Raw genomic sequence first — 22,397 nt, 5'->3', positions numbered from 1 at the left:
GGCTGAGTTTCCCCTCACAGAAGGCACAATATCCATTCAAGTGTCTGCAGAGAGTAAATCAAGTACAGGATGAATCCGTAACAGTCCCCGACATCTTCAGTCACATGAATCATGCCGCCATAATGCTGCAGCAGTGACATCATGTCCGCTTAGGGATTATTTTGTTTGTTCTGCTGTTGACTCTTCTGAGGTTAGCTAACCCCAAGTAGTTCCCTGGCCTTGGAGAAATCCACACGGACATCGTGGGCAACAGCACTCAATCTGAATCTCACAGGTATACATACATGGAAGGATATTTGAGATCATGTAAATACATAATGTATGGAAGAAATGCTCGTGAGCCAAGGAGAGGAGGGCTGGCTATGTCACGTTTGAACCTTAAAGATGCCCTGCCCAATTGGTTCTAAGATGCCAGCGGGCAAGAGGACATCCTAGCTGCCCTGGTGCCATAAAGATAGCCCTTCTCTTAACTTGCAACTCTTCACATGCACATTCTGGTGAAATAAAGGGTATCTCATTAAAATCCCTTTAGTAATCCGCATCATAGATCAACTACCACATAGCATTTCTCCCATCACACTCCTTTAAGTCCATGACTATGACATCATCTTGCCAGCAGCCAAGCAGATTTCAAAGGGTTGGAAGAGTGATTCATGCAGATTGAATAATTTATCATGTCTCATTCATGCTTTACTCCTACTCTACTGCAAGGCACTCAGGGACTTGGCCTCTGGCCTCTTCTAAGCCTGCATCATTTCAGAGCAATTGCCCATGCGGTTAAAAACAGCCTTTGTTTAGTCTGGGAGAAGTCAGAGGGTGGCAGAGTCAGCACTAGGGCAGAACTGAGTGAATCCATTTATATAAGGTATTCACATTGGCACAAGATAAGGCAAAGTCTGTCAGAAAAGAGTATCCAGGAGCGTCTACACCGAACGGAGCACATTCTTGGATAAATTAGGTCTAAGTGCTCAAGGTCAGAAAGTCATTGATGGGAACATGTATTAATTCTTTCAACGGTATGACAATCTACAATAATCTCAAAAGTAAAAAAGAAACACGAAGTCCCACATTTGTTTAGTTCGTCAGAGAAGGCTAATGTCACCTCATTCCTTGTTTGTCTGATACACTTTGAGAGTAATTCGTCTAATTCTACAAACCAGAGGTTACAAAACTTTCCGTTAAATCCCTTTTAAGTAACAGGCAACCACCAAGGGATTCTAATGAAAAGAAAAGGTTTAACATATTAATCTTGGAATGGTTCTCTAGGGGGTGAGGTAAGGAAGGAGCTAGGAGAGATGTAAAACAGCTGTGTCAGTAGGACACTGAAGGGGAAAAATCACCCTTATCTTAGGAACCACTTTTAAAATGCTTGGAAAAAAACTCCAACAGAACAGATTTCATATTCCCACTTAAAGGAAAATTACAATACTAATTGAGTGTTATTGTTGTGTTATCGCCATTGAGTTGGTACAACAGAACACTGCCCAGACCCACACCACCCTCGCAATCATTGCTAATGTTTGATTCCACTGTTGCAGCCACTGTGTCAATCAGTTTCATCGATTGTTCCCTTTTACACTGACAACTCTACCAAGCACAATGTTCTTCTCTGGGAAACGATCTCTCCCAATAACATCCAAAGTGGGTGAGACAATGTCTTGGCAACCTTGCGCTTCTAAGGAATATTCTGGATACTAATTTTCCAAGAGATATTTGTTCATTCTTCTGTCGATGGTACATTCAATATTTGTTACTAACATCATAAATCATCAACCCTTTTCAGCCTTTCGGCTAAGGTCAACGTGGTAACATCATAAATCGAGCATAGCAGTTCTGTTTTGCTCTTCTTTATTTACTGTCTACCCTTTTTAATAAGATAATGGAAAATCTTGTGACTTGCATCAAGTACCCCTTAGTCTTCCAAGTGACATCTTTGCTTTCTTAAAGGGGTCATTTACAGGTGATTTGCCCAATGAAACGTACTCTATGATTTCTTGACTATGGTGTCGATTATGGATCCAAGTAACATGAAAGAATAGATGATTTTTTTAAATCATGAGATTATCTATTGTTCCAGTTGGAAGGATTTTTTTTTTTAACATTGCTGTGTAACCCATACTGAAGGTAGTATTTAAAAAAATCTTTATCAGTAAGTGCTTCAAGTCCACTTGGCTTTTAGCAAGCAAGACTATGGTATCTGCAGACCCCATGTTGCTAATGAGCAGTCCTTCAATTTTGATGCTACATTCTTCTTCAACTTGCCCAACATCTCAGATTATTTGCTCAGCCTGCAGATCCAGAGAGAGTGGCGAAAGGACACAGCCACAACACACGCCTTTCTTGATGTAAAACATGCAGTATTCCTTGTTAAGGCCTTGTGGTCCGTGCACAGGTTCTACATAAGCAAAGGACGAGTTCTAGACCTCCCAGTCTCAGCAGTGTTATCCAGACTTTATCACAATGCCTTTACCTAGTCAAGTGCCTTTTCCTACAATGTCCCTAGTATTCTCTGCTTTCCCTCACCTTCCATTTGACATTGACAATGATCCCTGTTCCACACCCTTTTCTGAAGTCAGCTTGAATTTTTGGCAGTTTATTGTCAATGTATGGCTGCCACTGTTTTTATTAATCTTTAGCAACAATGCACCTGCACCTGATATTAATGATAGTGGTTTTATAATTTCCACATTCTGCTGGGTCACCCTTAGTTCTATAACGGATATGAATATAGGTCTCTTCCAATTGGCTGGTTTCCCAACTTTCTTCTCATAATCAAGTAAAGCACGTCTAATGCAGCTTCACAGAAACTCGCTGAATTTCGAATGTATAAAACAGATCTTGTACAGAACTGTGATCCCAAATTGAACTCAAGTGCAAGGCAAAATTGCATCTTCTTTTTCCCATCTTTCTTCTTGCCTCAAAATCAATAACAAATAACTGTAAGGCCTAACATTTTTTTGAAATATCAGGCTAGTTTTATCTTTTGACTTTAACTACACCTTTGTTTTTGTGCAAAGTAAACATTATAAATAATGAGGAGAAAATGTACCCAGAAACATAAAAAACAAATAATTCTCAGACAGATTTTAAGTTAGAAATAAACAGAGACATACAACTTAGATAGGCATCTCTAAATCCTTGCTTGTCCTTATTTAAATTTTTTAAACTTTTAATACCACAAAATAGGTTTTCTAATAATCATTTAACTGAATTTTGCTGAGGAGATTTATCACTTCTTTTGAAAAAGTTGTATTAATCATCAAGAAAAAAGTCCATTGTATACACAGAATGGAATAATGAATTTACATGCTGCCCCATGCTTCATCTCTGCCACCTGGCATTCCCAGCTGTGACTTGTGCTGGATTCATAGTTAAGTTCCATTTGAAAATGTCAGTGTCATGCAAGACACTTAAGTACAATGTAGAAGTAAAGCTAGAGTACCTTGCATTATACACACCTATTATAAAATTTATTGTTTCAAAAAATAAAGCACAAAAAACAACCAATAAAAATGAACTCCGCAAGCATCATTCGTATCAAAGCAAAATGTTTTGTCAATAACCCTAGATAGGGCAGGAAGAAAATGCTTATTTTAAAACATACTGTAAATTAGAAAATAATTTATTTCAAATCAAGTACTAAATGGACCAGGGATATGAACAACCTTGCTATCAGGCTGATGGTGCCCGGCTATCAAAAGAGATAGTGACTGGGGTCTTAAAGGCTTGAAGATAAACAAGTGGCCATCTAGCTCAGAAGCAACAAAGTCCACATGGAAGAACACACCAGCCTGTGTGATCACGTGGTCCCGAAGGGATCAGTTATCAGGCATCAAAGAATAAAAAATCATACCATTGGCTGCACACTTCCATGATACGATCGCCGAGGACAAATGGGTGCATAAGCAAATGTGGCAAAGGAAGCTGATGGTGCCCGGCTATCAAAAGAGATAGTGTCTGGGGTCTTAAAGGCTTGAAGGTGAACAAGCAGCCATCTAGCTCAGAAGCAACAAAGCTCACATGGAAGAAGCACACCAGCCTGTGAGATCACGAGGTGCCATAGGCATCAAGTATAAGGCATCATGCAAAAAAAAAGATATATGTGTGTATGTGTATATATGTGTGTGTATGTATATATATATACATTATATATATATACATACATACCACATTGAATGAAGGGGGAAGTGCAGAGTGGAGACCCAAGGCCCAAGTGTCGGCCAATGGAGATTTCCCTCTTAGAGGGGTTTAGGAGAGGAGATAGGTCAATCAGGGTGCGAGGTAGTACCGATGAAGAACACAGTTTTCCCTCAGATCCTGGATGCTTCCTCCCCCCAACTACCATGATCCGAATTCTACCTTGCAGGGCTGGATAGGGCAGAGGTTGTACACTGGTACATATGAGGGCTGGAGGCACAGGGAATCCAGGGTGGATGATACCTTCAGGACCAAGGGTGTGAGGGGCGATGCTGGGAGAGTGGAGGGTGAGTGGGTTGGAAAGGGGGAACTGATTAAAGGGATCCACATGTGACCTCCTCCCTGGGAGAGGGACGGCAGAGAAGGGGGGGAAGAGAGACTCCGGATAGGGCAAGATATGACAAAATAACAATGTATAAATTACCAAGGGCACATGAGAGAGGGGGGAGTGGGGAGGGAAGGGGAAAAAAAAGAGGACCTGATGCAAAGGGCTTAAGTGGAGAGCAAATGCTTTGAGAATGATTGGGGCAGGGAATGTACAGATGTGCTTTATACAATTGATGTATGTATATGTATGGACTGTGATAAGAGTTGTATGAGTCCCTAATAAAATGTAAAAAAAGAAAAGAGGAGGAAAAAAAAAAGAAAATGATTAGGGCAAAGAATGTACAGATGTGCTTTATACAATTGATGTATGTATATGTATGGACTGTGATAAGAGCTGTATGAGCCCCTAATAAAATGTTAAAAAAAAAAAAAGCTACCGTCTTGAAACCCCCCTGGACAGTTTTATTTGTCCTATAGGGTTGTTATGATTTGGAAGTGACTAGATGCTTGTGAGTTTGGTTTCGAGAGGTGACACAAACAATTATTATGTACTAGACAACTAACTGAAAAGCTATCTAATGGTACATAGAAAGATACATTTGGTAATCTGTTTCCAAGAGGTCTCAGCCTTGATAAGCTTGTGTAGTTTTACTAATCACATATGGGGTGGGGATGTCATCATTGGAATTGATGCAACAGCATCTCATAGTAATAATAATAGTAATATTTAATAATAGCATGCAAAATTAAGCAAGCAAGTTTGAACTGTGACCAATCTCCTTTAAACCACAAATATGGTGCTGAAACAAGTGACATGAACAGCTGTGCCTGGTAATGAAATCAACGACTCAGTGAGAGATGATGGCTGCTAATTCATCATGAAAGTTTCTAGAAGGTAGCTGCTCTTGGCCAGCCTTTTTACAGAACTGGCTACCTGATACATCTGTCATACACCCAAGGCTACCTGATACATCTGTCATTCCAATCATACCTGACCGAGTTCTCACATCTCGCCTTGATGAAAAGGTATTTCAGAATGCAACCTGGAGGAAAATTACATGTAAAACACTTAAAATAAGCAATGTTCTCAGGCTGTGCTCCTAGGGGAATAGTCTTCTTGAGCGAGCTGCTGACAGCTAGCGCTAAACTGGAAACGAGATGCTAAGTCCTTTTGTTCAAAGTACATGGAAGAGAGCTTCTCCCTGACTGGCGGGCAGGGGTCTGCTTGGACACTCATTCTATGTAAAAAATAGAATGCTCTAATTTGTTGAGTCAGCCATGTCCATAGGACAAATATTTCCCCCATTGATATTTCAATGGGGGAGGTTCACAAAATCCCTGGGTAAGTTAACAACAAGCAATTTTATAAGCTAGTAGGTTTCAGCTCCGCCACGTCAGTACTAGGGAAGAACTAGCAAAACTCATACATGTTGGCAGATCATAAGGCTTTTTTTTTAAACTCCCCCCATCCCAATGTCCTTGGGGTTCAGAAATGCGTGTGTAATTGCTCAATGGATAGCTATTTCAAGATTCTCTTGTACTAGTGACATTTGGGTGCATTAATACATTTGAATGTGAATTAAAATATTGTAGATAAGGGTGGGTTTCCTTTTTAGTTTCCTGTTCTTTCTGTCCCCCAAGTCTCCCCACATTATTGGGAGGACTGGGGGCATGGCCATGGCGTGGTACTGAGTACTCCTCAAAGTGCAGTATCCCTTGAGACTCCATTTCAAGCCTATTAACTCAGTCTCTTGCTATTGTTTAGTGAGAGCCTGAGGTGGATCAAATGGATATGAACACGTATGAGAAGAACCCTAAACCCCACTCCTAAAGAGTTGATTTCTGGCCTAATCCTTTTATGGGGGGCGGGGTCCCAATCTGTAAATCTTTATTGAATCAGACAGCCTTGTCTTTCTCCCACTAAAGGAGCGGATGGGTTTGAACTGCCGACCTTGCAATTAATCACTAGATTAATTTCACTAGACAGAACCACCGGCGTTCTCGTTCCTCTTGCAGCATCATGGAGATATAAAATGGAATCTCACTTGGAAAGGATCAGTGTAAAATGACTGTTAAGAGGAGCAGATTTGGGTTTACTAAAAGAGGTCTAAATATACTCGAGGACACAAGAATATAGTACATTTTAGCAGAGTCTAGAGGTTCATATAGACACATCTCAAAAATATAATTTTAAGAAGTTGGATATGCATATTTATTTTACTCTAAAGCTCTGTCCTGTCTTAAGAAACATTAAAGCAATAGCAATACTTTTGCTTTTTGATCCAATACAAAGATTGTAATTCTCTTAATCATATTAAAGTCTATGAACATAACAGATTTCCCAGAAATCTGCATCCGTAACAGGCCAGAACATCAGAAATACCAAAGCTCTCACTATGATTTGGAAAGAGAATGAGAAGAGCTGAGATGAAAGTGAGGAAAGATCTTTAGGCTTAGACTGTACCTCCTATAGCAACTTCCCTTTGCTACAAAGTGGCTCTTGTGTTCTGGTGAAGGAGGACACTGCCCGATGGGCGAGTCAGACACAAGGCAGCCGGTCCAGGTGTTCCATGAGCATTTCAGGAGGAGACTGAGCAAGCCCACCGTCCACGTTAACGGACCCCTCGCCATGGTCCTCAGTAAGAAAGGCTGCAGCTGACAGCAATTGTGCCTACAGTGGGCATCTGGAAGCTAGCAACCATCGGCTATTTTGTAACTGTGTGTATCAATTTCTTTTGAAACAACAAAACACAAAACTAGGAAGGCAGCTTTCCTCAGTAGTTCATGCCCGAATTGACAAATAGGCACATGGAGTATTTCAAATACCGTAACGTATTAGTGATCACCCTGTCTATACATACCAATAGACTCCGTTACAGATCTTCCAGTACATATTTAACCTTTGATTTAGCATCTTTCTTAATGATCTTATCAAATAAGACAACATTTCTGGAATGCACTGAGGTAGGAGGTTCAGGTGCCATCAACATGAGACATGGTATGGTACAGGTATCACCCTGTCTGCATGTTTAAAGCTGAATTCCTGCTGGGTGGTGTAAATGATCGATGTGCTTGACTGCTCACCCAAAGATGGGGGATTCAAGGGCACACAGAGGTGCCTTGGTGGGGAAAGAGCGGGGGAGGTATATTTTAAATAACAGCCATTGAAAACACAATACTTCTTAGTTTTAATCTGACACACTTAGGGTTCCCATGAGTCATATTCAACTGGCGCTGGCCATCACTGCATATCTCAGTACCACAGCCCAGCAATTCTTATCTGGGGCAATTTCATTCTCCACCCCCCAGTGAAGAGATTAAGAAAACCGGCCTGACTCAAGCAACACACAAGTATTAGTGTTACACTTCAATTGTGCCCACTCAGGAGTGATAACGACCAAGACTTTGATCATGACCCTGCACAAAAGCTGGGAAACAAATATCAAATTTCCAGAATGGATGCAATCGATGGAATTGTCAAACAAAACGGCCCTATCATGAACTATCAAGAATGCAACGTTACATGCAAGCAATGCCAGATGCATATCTATACTGTGTGACATCTTTGTATTCTGCCGGAGACATCAGACTTGACAAGAAAAATGTGTCAGTGTAAGAGTGAGAAGAAAAAGATTTTCCTCAGAGTTCTGCCATTATAAAGAAAATAGGGTATGTTGTTCACAATTCTTCTGCTCTGAATTCTTTTTTTACCATTATGATAGTTTCTTAATTTTAGAAATCTAGGCTGCTGTCTGGAGGCACAAAGCTTTCCTTAAGCATCACCTTTTAATCGTATGTATGAGATTCATTCAATCTCTCCTTCCCCTTGAATCCTCGTGCTTCTAGGAAGAGGATCACGAAAGGTCAGACATTTTGGAAGGGTGGCTGGAAGCCAAAGGCAAATTTTAATGGTCCAAATCTGATAGAAGCAGGTATTTTAGGTAATACTCCACATTTTAAAAACACCAGAAAGTAATTTTTTAAATAAGGAACGGAAGATATCCTCAAAACCTAAACTCTGCTACTTGTCTGAGATCACTAGAGACTACAGGATGGGAGCTATAGACTGGTTTCAAAGTGAGTCTGTTAAAACAGTATTCTTACCTAGCACCTCGGCAAAATCTGTAGAAAACTGGAATAAAATGAGGTTTCTCCAATGAACCTTTTGAATCCCCTTCTATACAAAGTAGCTGTTTTCTAGCTTGATTTTCTTTCTTTTTTTAAAGTTTAATTAGTTTGAGTCGAATCACCTTGATTTCTTGATAGCAATGGGTTTTTTGGGAAATAAATGTATCAGTCATTCTAACCGAACCTCAGAAATCTGGCACGAATCAAAGTGCATGGGAAAAGGGGTGAAAAATGCCAAAACCAAGGTCAAAATGATCATGGTCTAAGAACACCGCCTAACACTCTAAGGACACGGACCCATGGCACTATAAACTGTAAGGTATGAGATGCTTCTCCGAAAGTTGTTACAAAGACATGAAAGTGTAATGCCGCTCTAAGAGAAATGCACGCACACGAGTACAGTTTCTGTCTGTCTTTGCTGCACAGACTCACGTTTCAAGCAGCAATGGCAACCGAGGGGGCGGTTATTAGGGTGATTATTCTATATCGGGACTCGACAATCACATGGGAAGAGCTGGTCCGTGCCGCTGTTATTGGGCCCCTACCAAAGAGTACATCAAACAGCTCAACGCCAGTGACTGCCTTGCTACAGGGCGCACAATAACAGGCCGCCACCAGTCATAGCTATGGACAGTGCCGACACGACTTCCTTCAACATTAGAAAGGAGGCTACATTTGGGTCCAAATTTGGGAATGGATGCTACTTGCCTTGAGTCAAAATCCAGAGGCAAGGGCCCAAGGCTTGCTATGAGGCGAGATGCCATCATCTCTTAGTCCTGTCCCCAACAACACTGCGGAGCTTGAGTTCTTACTTCTGTGAACGGACCCGACACAGGAACGTCAGGCGTAGGCATGTGACAACAGTTCCTTTTTACAGAAAGTCAACTTCAAAGGTTTCTCCAAACTTTGTGAAAGGTTTCGTTCCTAGGATCTCATTGGTTGTTTGTTATAGTTGGGGCTGGTCTGTATCTCGCCATTCCCCTGACAAGCAAGAAGTGGCGTTCAATTCTAGGTTTCTGATAGCTGTGAATGGAGATGACCTCTTTTCTAGAGACCGAACCTTGGCAGCTGCAGTTGGATAAGTTAATGGTGAAGGGCAGGCCCTAAGCCAACATGACTGGTGTCCTAGAAAAAACAATGACAAGAAATAGACAAGACACACAGGGAGAATGCTCTGTGATGATGAAGGTGGAGACTGAAGTAATACACCGAGGACGGCCGGTTGTCACCCACGGCTCAGCACGAGGCACGCAGTAGATTTTCCTTTCAGATCCTTGCAGAACTGCCAACAACCTGATTTCAGACATTTGTTTGCCAGAACGGTGAGAAATGTCTGCCCATTGTTCAAGCCAACCAGTAAGTGAGAATGCTGTGCTGCAACCCGAGAAAGGGAATTCCACGAGTACTCTGAGGCGTGCTAACCGCCAGGGCCATTCAAGGCAGAAGAGTGGCAGTGAGGCTAAGCATATAAACTGGACTCGCGGGGTGCCAGTCTTTTCTGCGTCCTTTAACTTCACTCACAGGTCAACATCTTCACGGACATTTCATTCTCCAAGCGAAGTACTCTCCTCCTCACAGTGAGCCCGAGCTCCCGGTGCCCACAGCACCCCGGGCAATGCCCAGAACCCAGGAGGGCATCCTCAATATGGGTGGAATGTGTGGCAGAAAATCAACTGGGGATTCTTCTGGATTAATGACCAGAGAGGGAAGACTGATTTAATTGTCCCTCGGTCAATCACCTGGCCCAAGTAAAACAGCATTTAGGTCAGACTGCTTAGCCTCCTTATCATATGGGATAATTAAAGAGCAGCCTCTATCAGTCCATTTACTAAAGAAACTTCCAAGAGGCTTACAGTACCTGTAGAAAATAAAACTCCACCTTGAAACAGAGTGGCACCTAGCACGACAGTGTTCAATTTTCATAACATTGAGCATAAAATTCAACTGAAAGTATATCTATATAATATATGCTCACAAAAGTGAGGTCTGTGCTTTTTATTATGAAAACAAAAAGTCGATTTCTTAGCTTTATGGTGGCATTCTCAAATTAATTAATAACAAGCGCTAGTTCTCTCAAGGATCAAGATGACCAGCACCAGAGCAAACAGAGCAGCTAATGTTAACGGACCGTTTACTATGTGCTCAAAATGAATACACATTGCTTTATGCTAGGTTAGAGGAGGTCATAGAAATGCCATGGCTTGGGGCAGGTGCACCATTACCCACAAAGTGACATCCTGGTTCTTCAGCACTTCACAGAGGTTTTAGCAGGTTTCCCCAATGCCGTGGGTTCTTTTGGTTTCTTCACCACTACCTCTGTGGGTCCAGCTCGTCGACTTGGGTAACATGAAATCAATCCCTCCCAATTTCGACATCATCTTCATTTATCTGATATTGTCTTTATGTCCAATTGTGATGATTTTTGTTTTCTTTATTTTGAAGAACAGTCCATGCTGAAGGCTGTGTAGTCTATGATGTTCACCAATAGGTGCTCCAAGTTCTCCTCACTTTTGACCTTGGGCAAAAAGCAAGCTTACGTGCCGATCTGAGTACCACAGGCTGCTAATGTGTCCTCCTCTCATCTCGGTAGAGCATCATTCTTCCCATACAGTCAGTCTTCTCAGACTACACTGTATTTGCTCCGTATGCAAACTGAATAAGTATAGTGAAGAGGTATAATGCTGGCACATACCCTTTTGAATTTTAAATCACACAGGTAACCCATGTTTTTTTTTTAAACAACTGCCTCTGGTCTATGTACGGGTTAGGTATGTGCACAAGGAAGAATGCTGGAATAATCCTTCTTTATACAGTGCGATCTATCATTTGTTCTGTTACACAGTCCAATGCCTTTTCATAGGATGTAAAGAATAGGTAAGTAACTTTAATCCACATTTTAGAGAGAACCCAGAGGAACAAAGACAACTGTCCCCGCCCATGCCCACATGGTAGTTTCCAGAACCAGGAATCTAATGCAGGCATCAGGCTCGACGCCGGGCCTTGAATCATGACAAGTGCTTACTAGATAACTGTCACACTAAAAGTGCATGGTCACACCGGCATCTATAATTCACATGTAAGAAAACACACTAAACCAAGTTGACTTACTCACCTAAGGCCATGATCTTTTTTAGATATCCTCTAAGCACTATACAGTCAGACCCTACCCATAATAAGATCATCTTAATGAAACTAAAATATTAGTATTTTAAAATACAAAACATTTTCTTTTCATTCTCATTTTAGAATTTTTAAAAATTTAAATAATTTTATTGGGGCTTATACAACTCTTATCACAACCCATACATACATCAATTGTGCAAAGCACATTTACACATTCGCTGCCCTCATCGTTCTCAAAATTCGCCTTCTGCTTGGGTTCCTGGAATCAGCTCTTCATTTTCCTTTTTTCCCTCCCCCTCCCTTCCTGCTCCCCCCTCCTTCATGAACCCTTAATAATTCATAAATTATTATTTTATCTTATCTTACACTGCCCAGTGGCTCCCTTCACCCACTTTCCTGTTCCCCATCCCCCAGAAAAGAGGCTATATGTAGATCCCCGAGATCGGTTCCCCCTTTCTACCCCCACTTCCTTCCAGTATCGCCACTCTCATCCTTGGTCCTGAGGGGTTCATCTGTCCTAGATTCCCTGTGTTTCCAGATTCCAACTGTACCGCTGTGCATCCTCTGGTCTAACCAGGTTTGCAAGGCAGAATTGGGATCATGATAGTTGGGAGAAAACATTTAAGAACTAGAGGAAGGATTTGAGTTTCATTGTTGCTACACTGAACCCTGAGTGACTCATCTCTTCCCCACAACCCCTCTGCAAGGGATGTCCAGTTGTCTACAGATGGGCATTGGGTCCCCATCATGTACTCTCCTCATTCACGATGATATGCATCCCCACCCCCGCCCCCGCCTTTGGTGCTTGAAACCTGATCCCCTAGACACTTCATGATCACACATATTGGTGTGTTGGTGTGCTGCTTCCATGTGGGCTTTGTTGCTTCTGGGCTAGATGGCCGCTTGTTTATTTTCAAGCCTTTAAGGCCCCAGGTGCTATATATCTCAATAGCTGGGCACCATCAGCCTTCTTCACCACACTTACTTATGCACACATTCGTCTTCAGCATTTATGTGGGGAAGGTGATCACACAATGATGGTTTTGTTCTTTGGTGTCTTTAGTGTCTGATCCCTTCAACACCTTGTATTTGCTTAGGCCGTGTGCTTCTTCTCTGTGGGCTTTGTTGCTTCCGAGCTAGATGGCCACTTGTTTGTCTTCAAGTTTTTAAGACCCCAGAAGCTGTATTTTTTGATAGCTGGGCACCATCAGCTTTCTTCATCACGTTTGCTTATGCACACATCTGTCTTCAGCATGTCGGGAAGGTGGGTACCATAAAATAACCATTTAGCTGAGCAAGGTGCTCTTGTATTGAGGGAATATGCTAGAGGATGCCTGATGTCCACCTGCTACCCTACTACTAAACCTATAAATATATGCACATAGGTCGATTTCCCCCATAATCATAAATATATTTACATATGTATATGTCTGTATTTAGGCTTCTCTGTATGCCCTTTGCCTCCTACTCCTTTACTCTATTTCCTTATGCTTTCCTTCTGTCCCACTACCATGTTCAGGCCTCATTCTGGTTTCAGTAATTCCTCTCAGTTACCTTGCCTTTGGTCACTCCCTACTAGTCCTCCCATCCCCTCCCTCCACTGGTTTTGAACCACTGGTTGTTCCCTTGTCCCTGGGTTGGCCAATACCTCCTCCCTTCCCCTAACTCCCACACTCTCATGTCCCTTCGGGACCGTTGGTCCCATTATTTTCTTCTCTCATTGTTTGTCCAGCCTATCTTATCTAGGTGGATGTGCAGATATAGTAATATGTGCATAAAAATGCAGATGGCTTTGAGAGCACCCAAGTGGCACATAAAAACATGGTGTCAATGGCATCAACACGGACACGCTAACAAACAAAAAGACCACTGACATACACAATTTAAAAGAAGAGAAAAAAAGAAAAAAACAAAACAAAAAGACAGCTAAAAAAAACCCCCAAAAAAACCCCTGTTAGTAGTTCAAGGTCTGTTTGTTGACTTTTAGGAGTATTTCCCGGATGAGTCTGATGTGGTGCCACGTCCTGGCCCCAAATGATCGATATCCTGAGCTGGAAAATATCTTGTGCAAAAAGTCAAATAAATAGTCTGGCTTTATTGGTCACGTTATCTCTTTTGCAATTCAATACTACTGTTTTAGAGCAAATCGCTTTAAAGCGAAAGCCCATTATTGTTAGGTCATTTCTCACATATGGCGACCTCATGAGCTAGAAGAATAGAACAGAACTGTATTCTTTAGAGATGAAGCCCACCAGGCTTTTCTTCCGTGGTGCTGCTGGGTGGGATAGCTGAGCTCAAACCCTTTGAGCCACGCAGGGCAAGCAGTGACAACTATACACAAATGGGCATGGCTGTGGACCAAGAGAAAAACAGGTGGCAGGCCCTATTTGACTCAAGGGCTAGAGGTGGCAGACCCCTGCATCAATACTGTCATTCCAAAAGGAATTCTGAAGTTTGGAAATCCTTAATGGTGTATCACCGTAATATGAATATATGAAAATAAGATGAATATATGCCTACAGCAGATTAGAACCCAACTAGTATGTCTTTATAAATAAAAATGAAAAATGAGGCATGACACTTTTAGTTCACACGTTAATTCACACATGAATTAATATTCAGGAAGTAGAATATCCTGGTCCTCACAGACACAAAACCTGGCTCCTTTCCTTATGAACTACATGACCACGGGCGAGTTCCATGTAAAACACTCCTGGGCCTCCGTTTTCTCAGCTTTAAATGGGACGGCTTTAAAATTCCCACCAGGCAGCATCGTCAACTCTCCTTGGGAGTTGTCTGCTCTGCGACATTCGACTTTGCACGGCAGCATCAGGCCCAGTATGTCCGCAGGAGCACAATGGGGTTCTGGAATACATGAACTCGGGAGTGGGCAGAGCGACTCTGCCCAGGCAAAGCGGGCAGAGTAAACCAAAGATTATGTTGGTTATTACAATCGCCATGCCTAGTCAGTGCATGAAGCTCACAGCTGAGTCAGAACTTACTGGGACAATTTGGAGTATGAAGTGAATCCTTTCTCCACACAGAGATTTAGGCCTGTCACAGCTCACTACAGTTGACTCAACTTGGTAATAGTTTTAATCTACTGGGTCAATATTCATACTTTTCTTAGTTGCCTGAAATAACAGTATCTATTGCAACCAGATGGCGTTTGCAGTAGTCCACGCCCTCTCCAACAATACCTTTCTCCCCAGGAAGCAGAAACTCCGTTAGAGGTGACAGCTTCTATTTCTGTGCCACTCATTCTAAGACAGTTTGGCTGCGATTGTTAGCGCCTGCTAAAATGGCCTGTAATTTCTTTCTGCTTCTATTTCTTGTATATTTTAACGGATTACCAAAGTGTGGAGTTTTTATGAAGCACACTAAGGCTTGGTGTGACTAGCGACATGTTGGTCATTATGAACCAATTTCCCGTTAAATGGTTCTAAAGCACATTTTCTTTGGGGCACTGAAACATTAACATTGAAAATGAGATTGTAAATCTTTTCTCAATTTCTCTTCTTTACAAGTTACTTCTAATTTTTATTTTCAGCACAGAAAAAGACTCCTGGGAATTAAAAATGTGACAAAGTGAGCAATCACCCAGACGCCATTGCTCTGGATTAGGGAGGAACAAGACTCACATTCTACACCAATCTTGTGGAGGGAAAGGGGTCCATATGGTCAGCCCCTTTAATGGCTGCCATTAAATGTTGGAACACTGAAATCCTTATTGGGATTAGCCAGGAATGCACAGTACTCCAACATGGACGCAATATACCACACCACGGTATTCTGAAACACATATTCCCTACAAGACATGGCTCAGCTAGAGCTTTGGCTCATTTCAGTAGCCTTTGATGGGATAAATGAATTCCCATTAAAGGCTATTCTACTTCTCGTATTAATAGAGAGTATCTCTAAATGACCAGATATTTGCTTCTAGATGGCTGCCTTTATTGCTCTACTGGCCATCAATATTATCAACTTGTTATCTTTTAAAGTTTCTTTTTATTTTTCCCTCTAGTATGTTTTTTTTTAAGTTTAGTTCTCTTTAAATTGCTGTTACCTTTCTACAGAAAATACTTGCCCCTCTATGTCTTGCCATAATATCCAATAATGTAACAGTTGGAGAAAAATTGAAGCAAAAATAATCAAACTCATTCTGAACATAGCAAGAGACCTGATCCTCAGGGAATTCTTCCTTACACTGGGTACGGGCACAAGCTTACATGGCATGCTCGTGTTGCAAGGCAGACAGCACGGGCCTCGGTTCCTGGTAACAACATCAAAATAGCATCCCCTTTGTGATTAGTAGCAATCTCAGCACATAGTAGGTCCTGAAAGTAGTATTTGTCGAGTTAATACCCAAGGAGCCCTGGTGGTCCTGGGGGTTAGAAAGTGGGCTGCTAACTGCAAGGTCAGCAGCTCAAATACACTGGCCAGGCCACAGGTGAAAGATGAGGCTATCTGCGTCCATAAAGATTTAGAGGGGACCCTGAGCAGTTTGCTCTGTCCTGTATAGTCACTATGAGTTGAGATCCACTTGGAGAGAATACTTTGAATGAAAACTTACACTTGACTGCCTGGCATTAAACCTCCGCAACATAGTATCATCCTAAATTCCTGTAACTCCCATACTTAAGACGGCTACTGTAGCTAAGTCGAACCTATTTGTTCTTCCAGATATGCCTGTACCTTCCCACCTCACCTTACGTGCACCAGGTTCCTGTGAAGTCTAGTATGCACTTTAACAAAATCCGCCACCCATCCTTTCCAGTTCTAGAACAAATGCCATCTTCTCCCCAGGCTCAGTTCTGATCAATCCGATGTCCCCTCTTCCTCCCTGCAGTAAGGGCTCTTCCAAGGTTCCTGGCGACAGATAAACTCTTTATCTGTTTCACTTCTTTACCTACTAGATTTTCATATGCATGAAGGTCAGGTATTCTCTGTTCTTATCACATGTTCCACTGAATCAAGCAATATCGTTTATCTGGAATAAGTGCTCTATACACTAAGGCGGAATGAATTGCCGCTACTCACTACATAAAATGTTATTCTGAGGGCTAGCACAAGAACTTCTGATCCACTAGCCGCTGTCATTCTCCATCACACACATTTTAGATTCTAAGGGAAGCACCAGTTGGGGGAATTATAGCTCGCAACTTCATCTGACCAAATTTGCCCTATTAAACCCCAAATCAAACTCCCTGCCATTGAGTTGCTTCTGACTCACAGTGACCCCAAGGGGGAAAAACAGCTGCCCCGGAGGGCTTAAAACCCTAATTCTTTATGGGAGCAGAAAGCCTCATTTGTCTCTCCTGTCACCACTAGCACACAGGGCTCCTCAGGTCTGTCTGTCCTAAGAGGTGGATAAAACCACTCGGGAAAGGATTCCTTTGGTATGTAGGAAAGGATTTGGGCAAAATATGCATTTCATTGCATGTAAAGCAACCTGCACATCCACTGAGGTGCTAAGTGGGATAAGAAACTGCCATGAAGTAGGGCTAATCATGTTAAGCAATCCACAATGTACCATATGCTCTGTTGAAAAGAACATGTGATACTTTAAATATTTTTTAAAAACTGAGTGTTCAATTCAGAATAATTTCAGTTTTAAAAGCTATAAATTAAAAAAATTCAAAGCCTTCAAAACAATGTTCAGTGGCAGAAGCTAAACACAAAAGACTGCATATTATATAACTGCAATGATACAAAATGTCCTAAAAGGCAAATCTGTAGATCCAGAAATAGATGAATTCTTGGTTGGGAATAAGAATAGAAATTGACTACAAATAGGCATGAGGGATGCTACTGGGGTAATGAAGATGTGCTCGTTGAAAATGGATTATGGGAATGGTTGCATAATTTGATACATTTGAATGACTGAATGACACATTCAAAATAAGGACACTTTATGATATGTAAATCCTATCTCAATAAAGCTGTACAGAAATGCATTGAAAAGAAGAGATGACGGTAATAATTAGAAATTGCTTGAAGCTAAAAAAATGGTCCATTTTAGGTTGAATTCAATGGAAGAGCTTAAATAATACTTTTATATAAAATGAATTTGAGTATTATGCTGCTGTGACATTTACAGACTGCCCTTAAAAGTATTTGAAATTCATTAAAACTGAATAACTCCATATTCATTCAACCTAGATCCAGTGTTACTTTTCACTCTCTAAGAAACTCAGTGCAACAATTTACCGATAAAATAATAAACCGTGCACACCAATGATAACATTTAGTTTGTTTAATATAAAGTGAATGTTCGCTTTTATTTCATGGAGTCAATAGGAAGTCTTCCTTCAGTTCATGAAATTCTCAAAAAGAATATTAAATAAAAGGAAGCCAAAGATAACGGTCCTCCCTGCCAATAAAACCCTTTAAAGACAACACAAAGCATCCCAGGTACATTTCACATAAAAAATAAACAAACAAAAAAACCCCAACAACAAACCAACGTGACCATCAAATCTCCTTCTTCTGTAACAAAATTTAATTACAAACGTAGTATTTATTGAATGTTTTCCAAAAGCCATGTACTCTGTACAAAACTGAGTACATGTCAGTCCCTACTCTGAAACCTGAGCTCTGGCTGTGCAGTGACTAAAGTGCTTAGCTGCTGACACAAAGGTTGGTGGTTCGAGCTACCATTGTAAAGAGAAGAGGCTCCTATCAATAAAACGGTTCGGAAACTCTGTGGGGGAAATTCTACTGTCCCACAGGATCACTGGAGCCAGGTGGAGTAGAGTGCAATGAGTTACTATGCCAAGAAACCCAAAGTCCAAGGGGAGAGAGAGGCAACAGGCTAGTGTCATCATAACTCATGAAACACCAGCCTAGGGAATTCCCAGGAGGGCCACAAAGTGTATTAAGTGATGTGATACTGACTGCAGTCAATCTGAGACTTAACAAAACACCATATAATACAAGGCTCAGGGCAGTCTGTAAAACCAGAATTTAAAATTAATTGAATGTGGGTGCAATAAACACTTATTAAATGAGAAAAACATTGAGTAAGCTTAATAAGACTTGTTCTTTAAATTTTTGTTGCTGTGGCTGGGGGAGGGAGGAGCATATAGATAATTTTGAACCCTGATGTAACGTTTTCTTTTCCCTAAGGAAGGAAAGAATCCAAGAAAACCCTGGATGGATTACCTCTAACCACCTCTTCCACAGACTCGGTGGTGGTGGTGGTGGTGGCGGCGATGCTGGTGGTTCTCTCTGTGGTCTCTTCGTAGGGTTCTTCAGCCTCTTCCTCCACCTCATCGCCATCCTCATCGTCCTCGTCATCCTCGGCTTCTTCTTCCTCAACATCAGCTACTTCCTCCTCTTCTGCTACTTCTACCACTTTGTCTTCACTGCAAAAGAAAGAGATAGAAAAGTATGTTAGGGATTGAATTGTGCCCCCTAAAGTGACCAATGGTCTTGTGATGTCATCCTGTTAGGAAACAGGATCTTTCTTTGTCATGTTGGTTAGACCCTGCCCCAGTAAAGCACAACCTATCATTAATAATTTGTTATAATTAGACCCAGAAACACACATACACACACACACGGATGGGGAAGGAGAGGAGGATGCCAAAATCATGCCCAAGGCTTTTGGTAAGGAAGGTTTCTCTCCTTAAGTTGATGTCAAAAGTGGGTGATAATAAAACCATTTCTACCCATGTGGCAATTTTTATCATAACAGTGCTAGGAAATTAGGATAAATTTCAGAAAAGAAAAGTCAACAACTTGGAAAGGAAGCACAACACCAAACACACACACATATGGCTTGAAATCACTTAGTCTTAGTGTGAATCTCAGCTAAACAGGCAGCAACTGTGTATATAAATCCTTTGGCACATCTTTTCCAAGTATATGCTGTCACAAAAAAATCTCCGAAAGGGTGAGGGGAGATTTCAAAAACAAATGTATTGTGTTATGGGGTTTGCTTCTAGGGGATTGCACCCTAACTCAATCACTGTTAGTAGAACTTGCCATAAAAAATGGCATTGAAAATTGAAAGCAGAAATGGAGATGAAAGAAAACAATCTAAGTAAATAAACGTATGATATCCAGAGATGTTTACACTATTCGGAATTATAGTATATGGGGCTCCCTACTCTTGCTAATTGCTTTCACTTTTTGAAATATAAAATACCTAGCATAGCCCCCAGATTTTCAAAGTCAGTAGGTCTTGGATGAGGTCTAAAATTTGCATTTCTAATAAGTTCCTGGGAGCTACTGATGCTTCTGGCTAGCAGACACATCCCCAGCATCCCTGAAATATACAATATGGAGAAAAATGATGAGAACCAGCAATTCACGGTAACATTAGGAGAAGGGTCAGAAGGAATCCCACCACTTGTTAGTCAGTTTGTCACACTGCACTGATTTACATGCTGCTACCAACACTGCAAGCTATGCGACTGGTGTTTCAGTATCAGTAGGGCGACCCAACACGAGGTTTCAGCGGAGCTTCCAGATTAAGAGCAGACTATGAAGAAGGAACATGCTGTCCACTTCTGAGGAATCAGTCGCTGAAGACCTTAGAATCACATCAGAACATAGGCAGGTCCGATGCCAGAAGACAAGCTGCGAAGCACCCAAAATGACCGAGGAAGTGCTGCCTTCTCAGAGTAGAGTCGACCATAATGACATGGCTGGAGGAACGTTGTCCGGGCCTTGATTTGGTGATGGGACACGACTTGAAACAAGAAAGACAGCTGCAAATATCTATTAGTAATTGGAACTTGGGATCCACAGTGCACGAATCTATGAATGGGAGGCATCACACTGAAACAGACCGCATAAAGATCAGTACCCTCGGCATGAGTGAGCTGAAACGGATTAGAATCGGTCATTTTGAATCAGGTAAGCATTTACTATGCCTAAAACGACAAGTTGAAGAGGAATGATCAATGGAGAAAAGCGCGAAGTTGCCAAGGATTTAATCATGCTTGGATCCAAAATCAATACTCTTGGAAGCAGTCGTTAAGAGATCAAATGGCACATTGCATTAGCTAAACCTACTGCACAAGATCCCTTTGAAGTGTTGGGGAGCAAAGATGTCATTTTGAGATCATAAGATAAGCTCATATGCATGTGAATATGGAAAACCAAAGAAGAATTGATGTATTTAAATCATGGTGTGAGCGAGGAATACTGAAAGTGCCAGGGCTGTCAAAAAAAAAAAAACAACCCAGGCAAATCTCTCCTACAAGTTGAGCCAGAAGGGTCTTTAGAAGTGAGGATGGCAAGACTTCGTTTCCTGTACTTTGGACATATTATCAGGAGAGACTAGTTCTTGGGAAAAGACACCACGCTGGGCGCTGTGGAGGGGCAGTGGAAAGAGGATGCTTGATGGGATGGATGCAACAGTGGGCTCAAGCATAGCAACTGGGAGGGCTGCACAGGGCAGAGCAGAGCTGCATTCTGCCTGTGAGGTAATTTTGAGACATCAATTCTCCATCTGCTGATGTACGACCGAGAGTATTAGTCAAACCACTAGATTTAGATAGCGAACAACGTAAACTAATGCAAGACAAAGGGTTGAATCGTGATGGTGAACTCATATATGCCATATGATTAATTTGCACACACACCCCAAAAAAACAACAAACAACAACCACTACAGATGTAGAAATTAGAGCTGTTGGATTAGAATTTAAAATTCCTCAGAGAAAAAGAGAGAGCAGGGAAGCATGATGGGTTTAGCATCAGATCTGTCCCAAAGGGAAAAGCTCACTGCTGTGAGATAAAACAGGAATCAAGTGAGGTGCATGTCTGCCACCCACCATTAGGCCTTGTCAGTTTGGTACGGTATAGGAAATCAGATTTCAAGATATTAGAAAAAGATAGATGATTCCCGAGTCTAAACCTGTGGGAAGCAAGAAGGCTCACTCACAGATGAATGTTTAAACGGAGAGCCAGGGAGCAAAGAAGCAAGTTTGCAGAGAGATGACTATAGCACTCCATTCTCTGATCGCCTCCAAATCGCGAAGACTCTGTTAGGGCAGAATAAGAAATGAAAATGCCCCAAGCAGTTGAGGGCATGTGGCTGATGAAAAATAATAAAGATGATCTTACCAGGCAGAGCAACCTTCTGCCTAGAGCAATTAGTGTGTGAGAATATTCAACAAGTAAAGTGTTCACACAAAGAAGAACCTAGTCAGTTATACTGGCATTTCTACAAGACCAAGAAGAAGTCAGAAAGAACAAGAAAAGCAAACGATGGCACAGATAATCCAATGCCAAGGGAATTTATCTGCTAAGAAATATGCAAATACAATAATTTATGGATTGAAAGAAATTCTGAACAAATTTCTTCTGCTTAAGGCAGCATTTCAAAACAGTGAGAACAGTACCAGGTGCACCGTTGGCCCAACTTTTACCTAGTAGGTTAGCTCTCTAGCCTGCTAGAAGTCTAAATAATGGGGGGGGGTGTGTGTGTGCGAAAGAACATGAATGTTATACTACTATCAAATAAATTTAAGGTGACCCAATGTATGCTATTCAATTGGGATTCTTCTTTATTTATGTAAATCAGAAGCACTAAGTAATATTGTTTGTTCAATTTAAGTGAATATTTTCAGTAAAGCTAGGGAGAAAAATCAAATGGAAGGACCGTC

General features: G+C 41.5%; 1 protein-coding gene across 6 annotated transcripts in view; it reads right to left on the bottom strand.

Annotated features, from left to right (window-relative positions):
- APP (amyloid beta precursor protein) overlaps positions 1-22,397 on the bottom strand; it is a 298,287-nt gene that overhangs the window by 108,557 nt on the left and 167,333 nt on the right. For all 6 annotated transcript variants that reach the window (XM_075542402.1, XM_075542403.1, XM_075542400.1 and 3 more), the window contains exon 6: positions 18,940-19,142. In XM_075542402.1, coding sequence (XP_075398517.1) covers positions 18,940-19,142 — 203 coding nt within the window. The remainder of the gene's footprint in view (positions 1-18,939; positions 19,143-22,397) is intronic.

Source organism: Tenrec ecaudatus, chromosome 2 (genome assembly GCF_050624435.1).
Source record: "Tenrec ecaudatus isolate mTenEca1 chromosome 2, mTenEca1.hap1, whole genome shotgun sequence".
NCBI lineage: Eukaryota > Metazoa > Chordata > Mammalia > Afrosoricida > Tenrecidae > Tenrec > Tenrec ecaudatus.
Note: the sequence above shows the minus strand (reverse complement) of the source record. Positions and strands in the feature narration are given on the sequence as shown.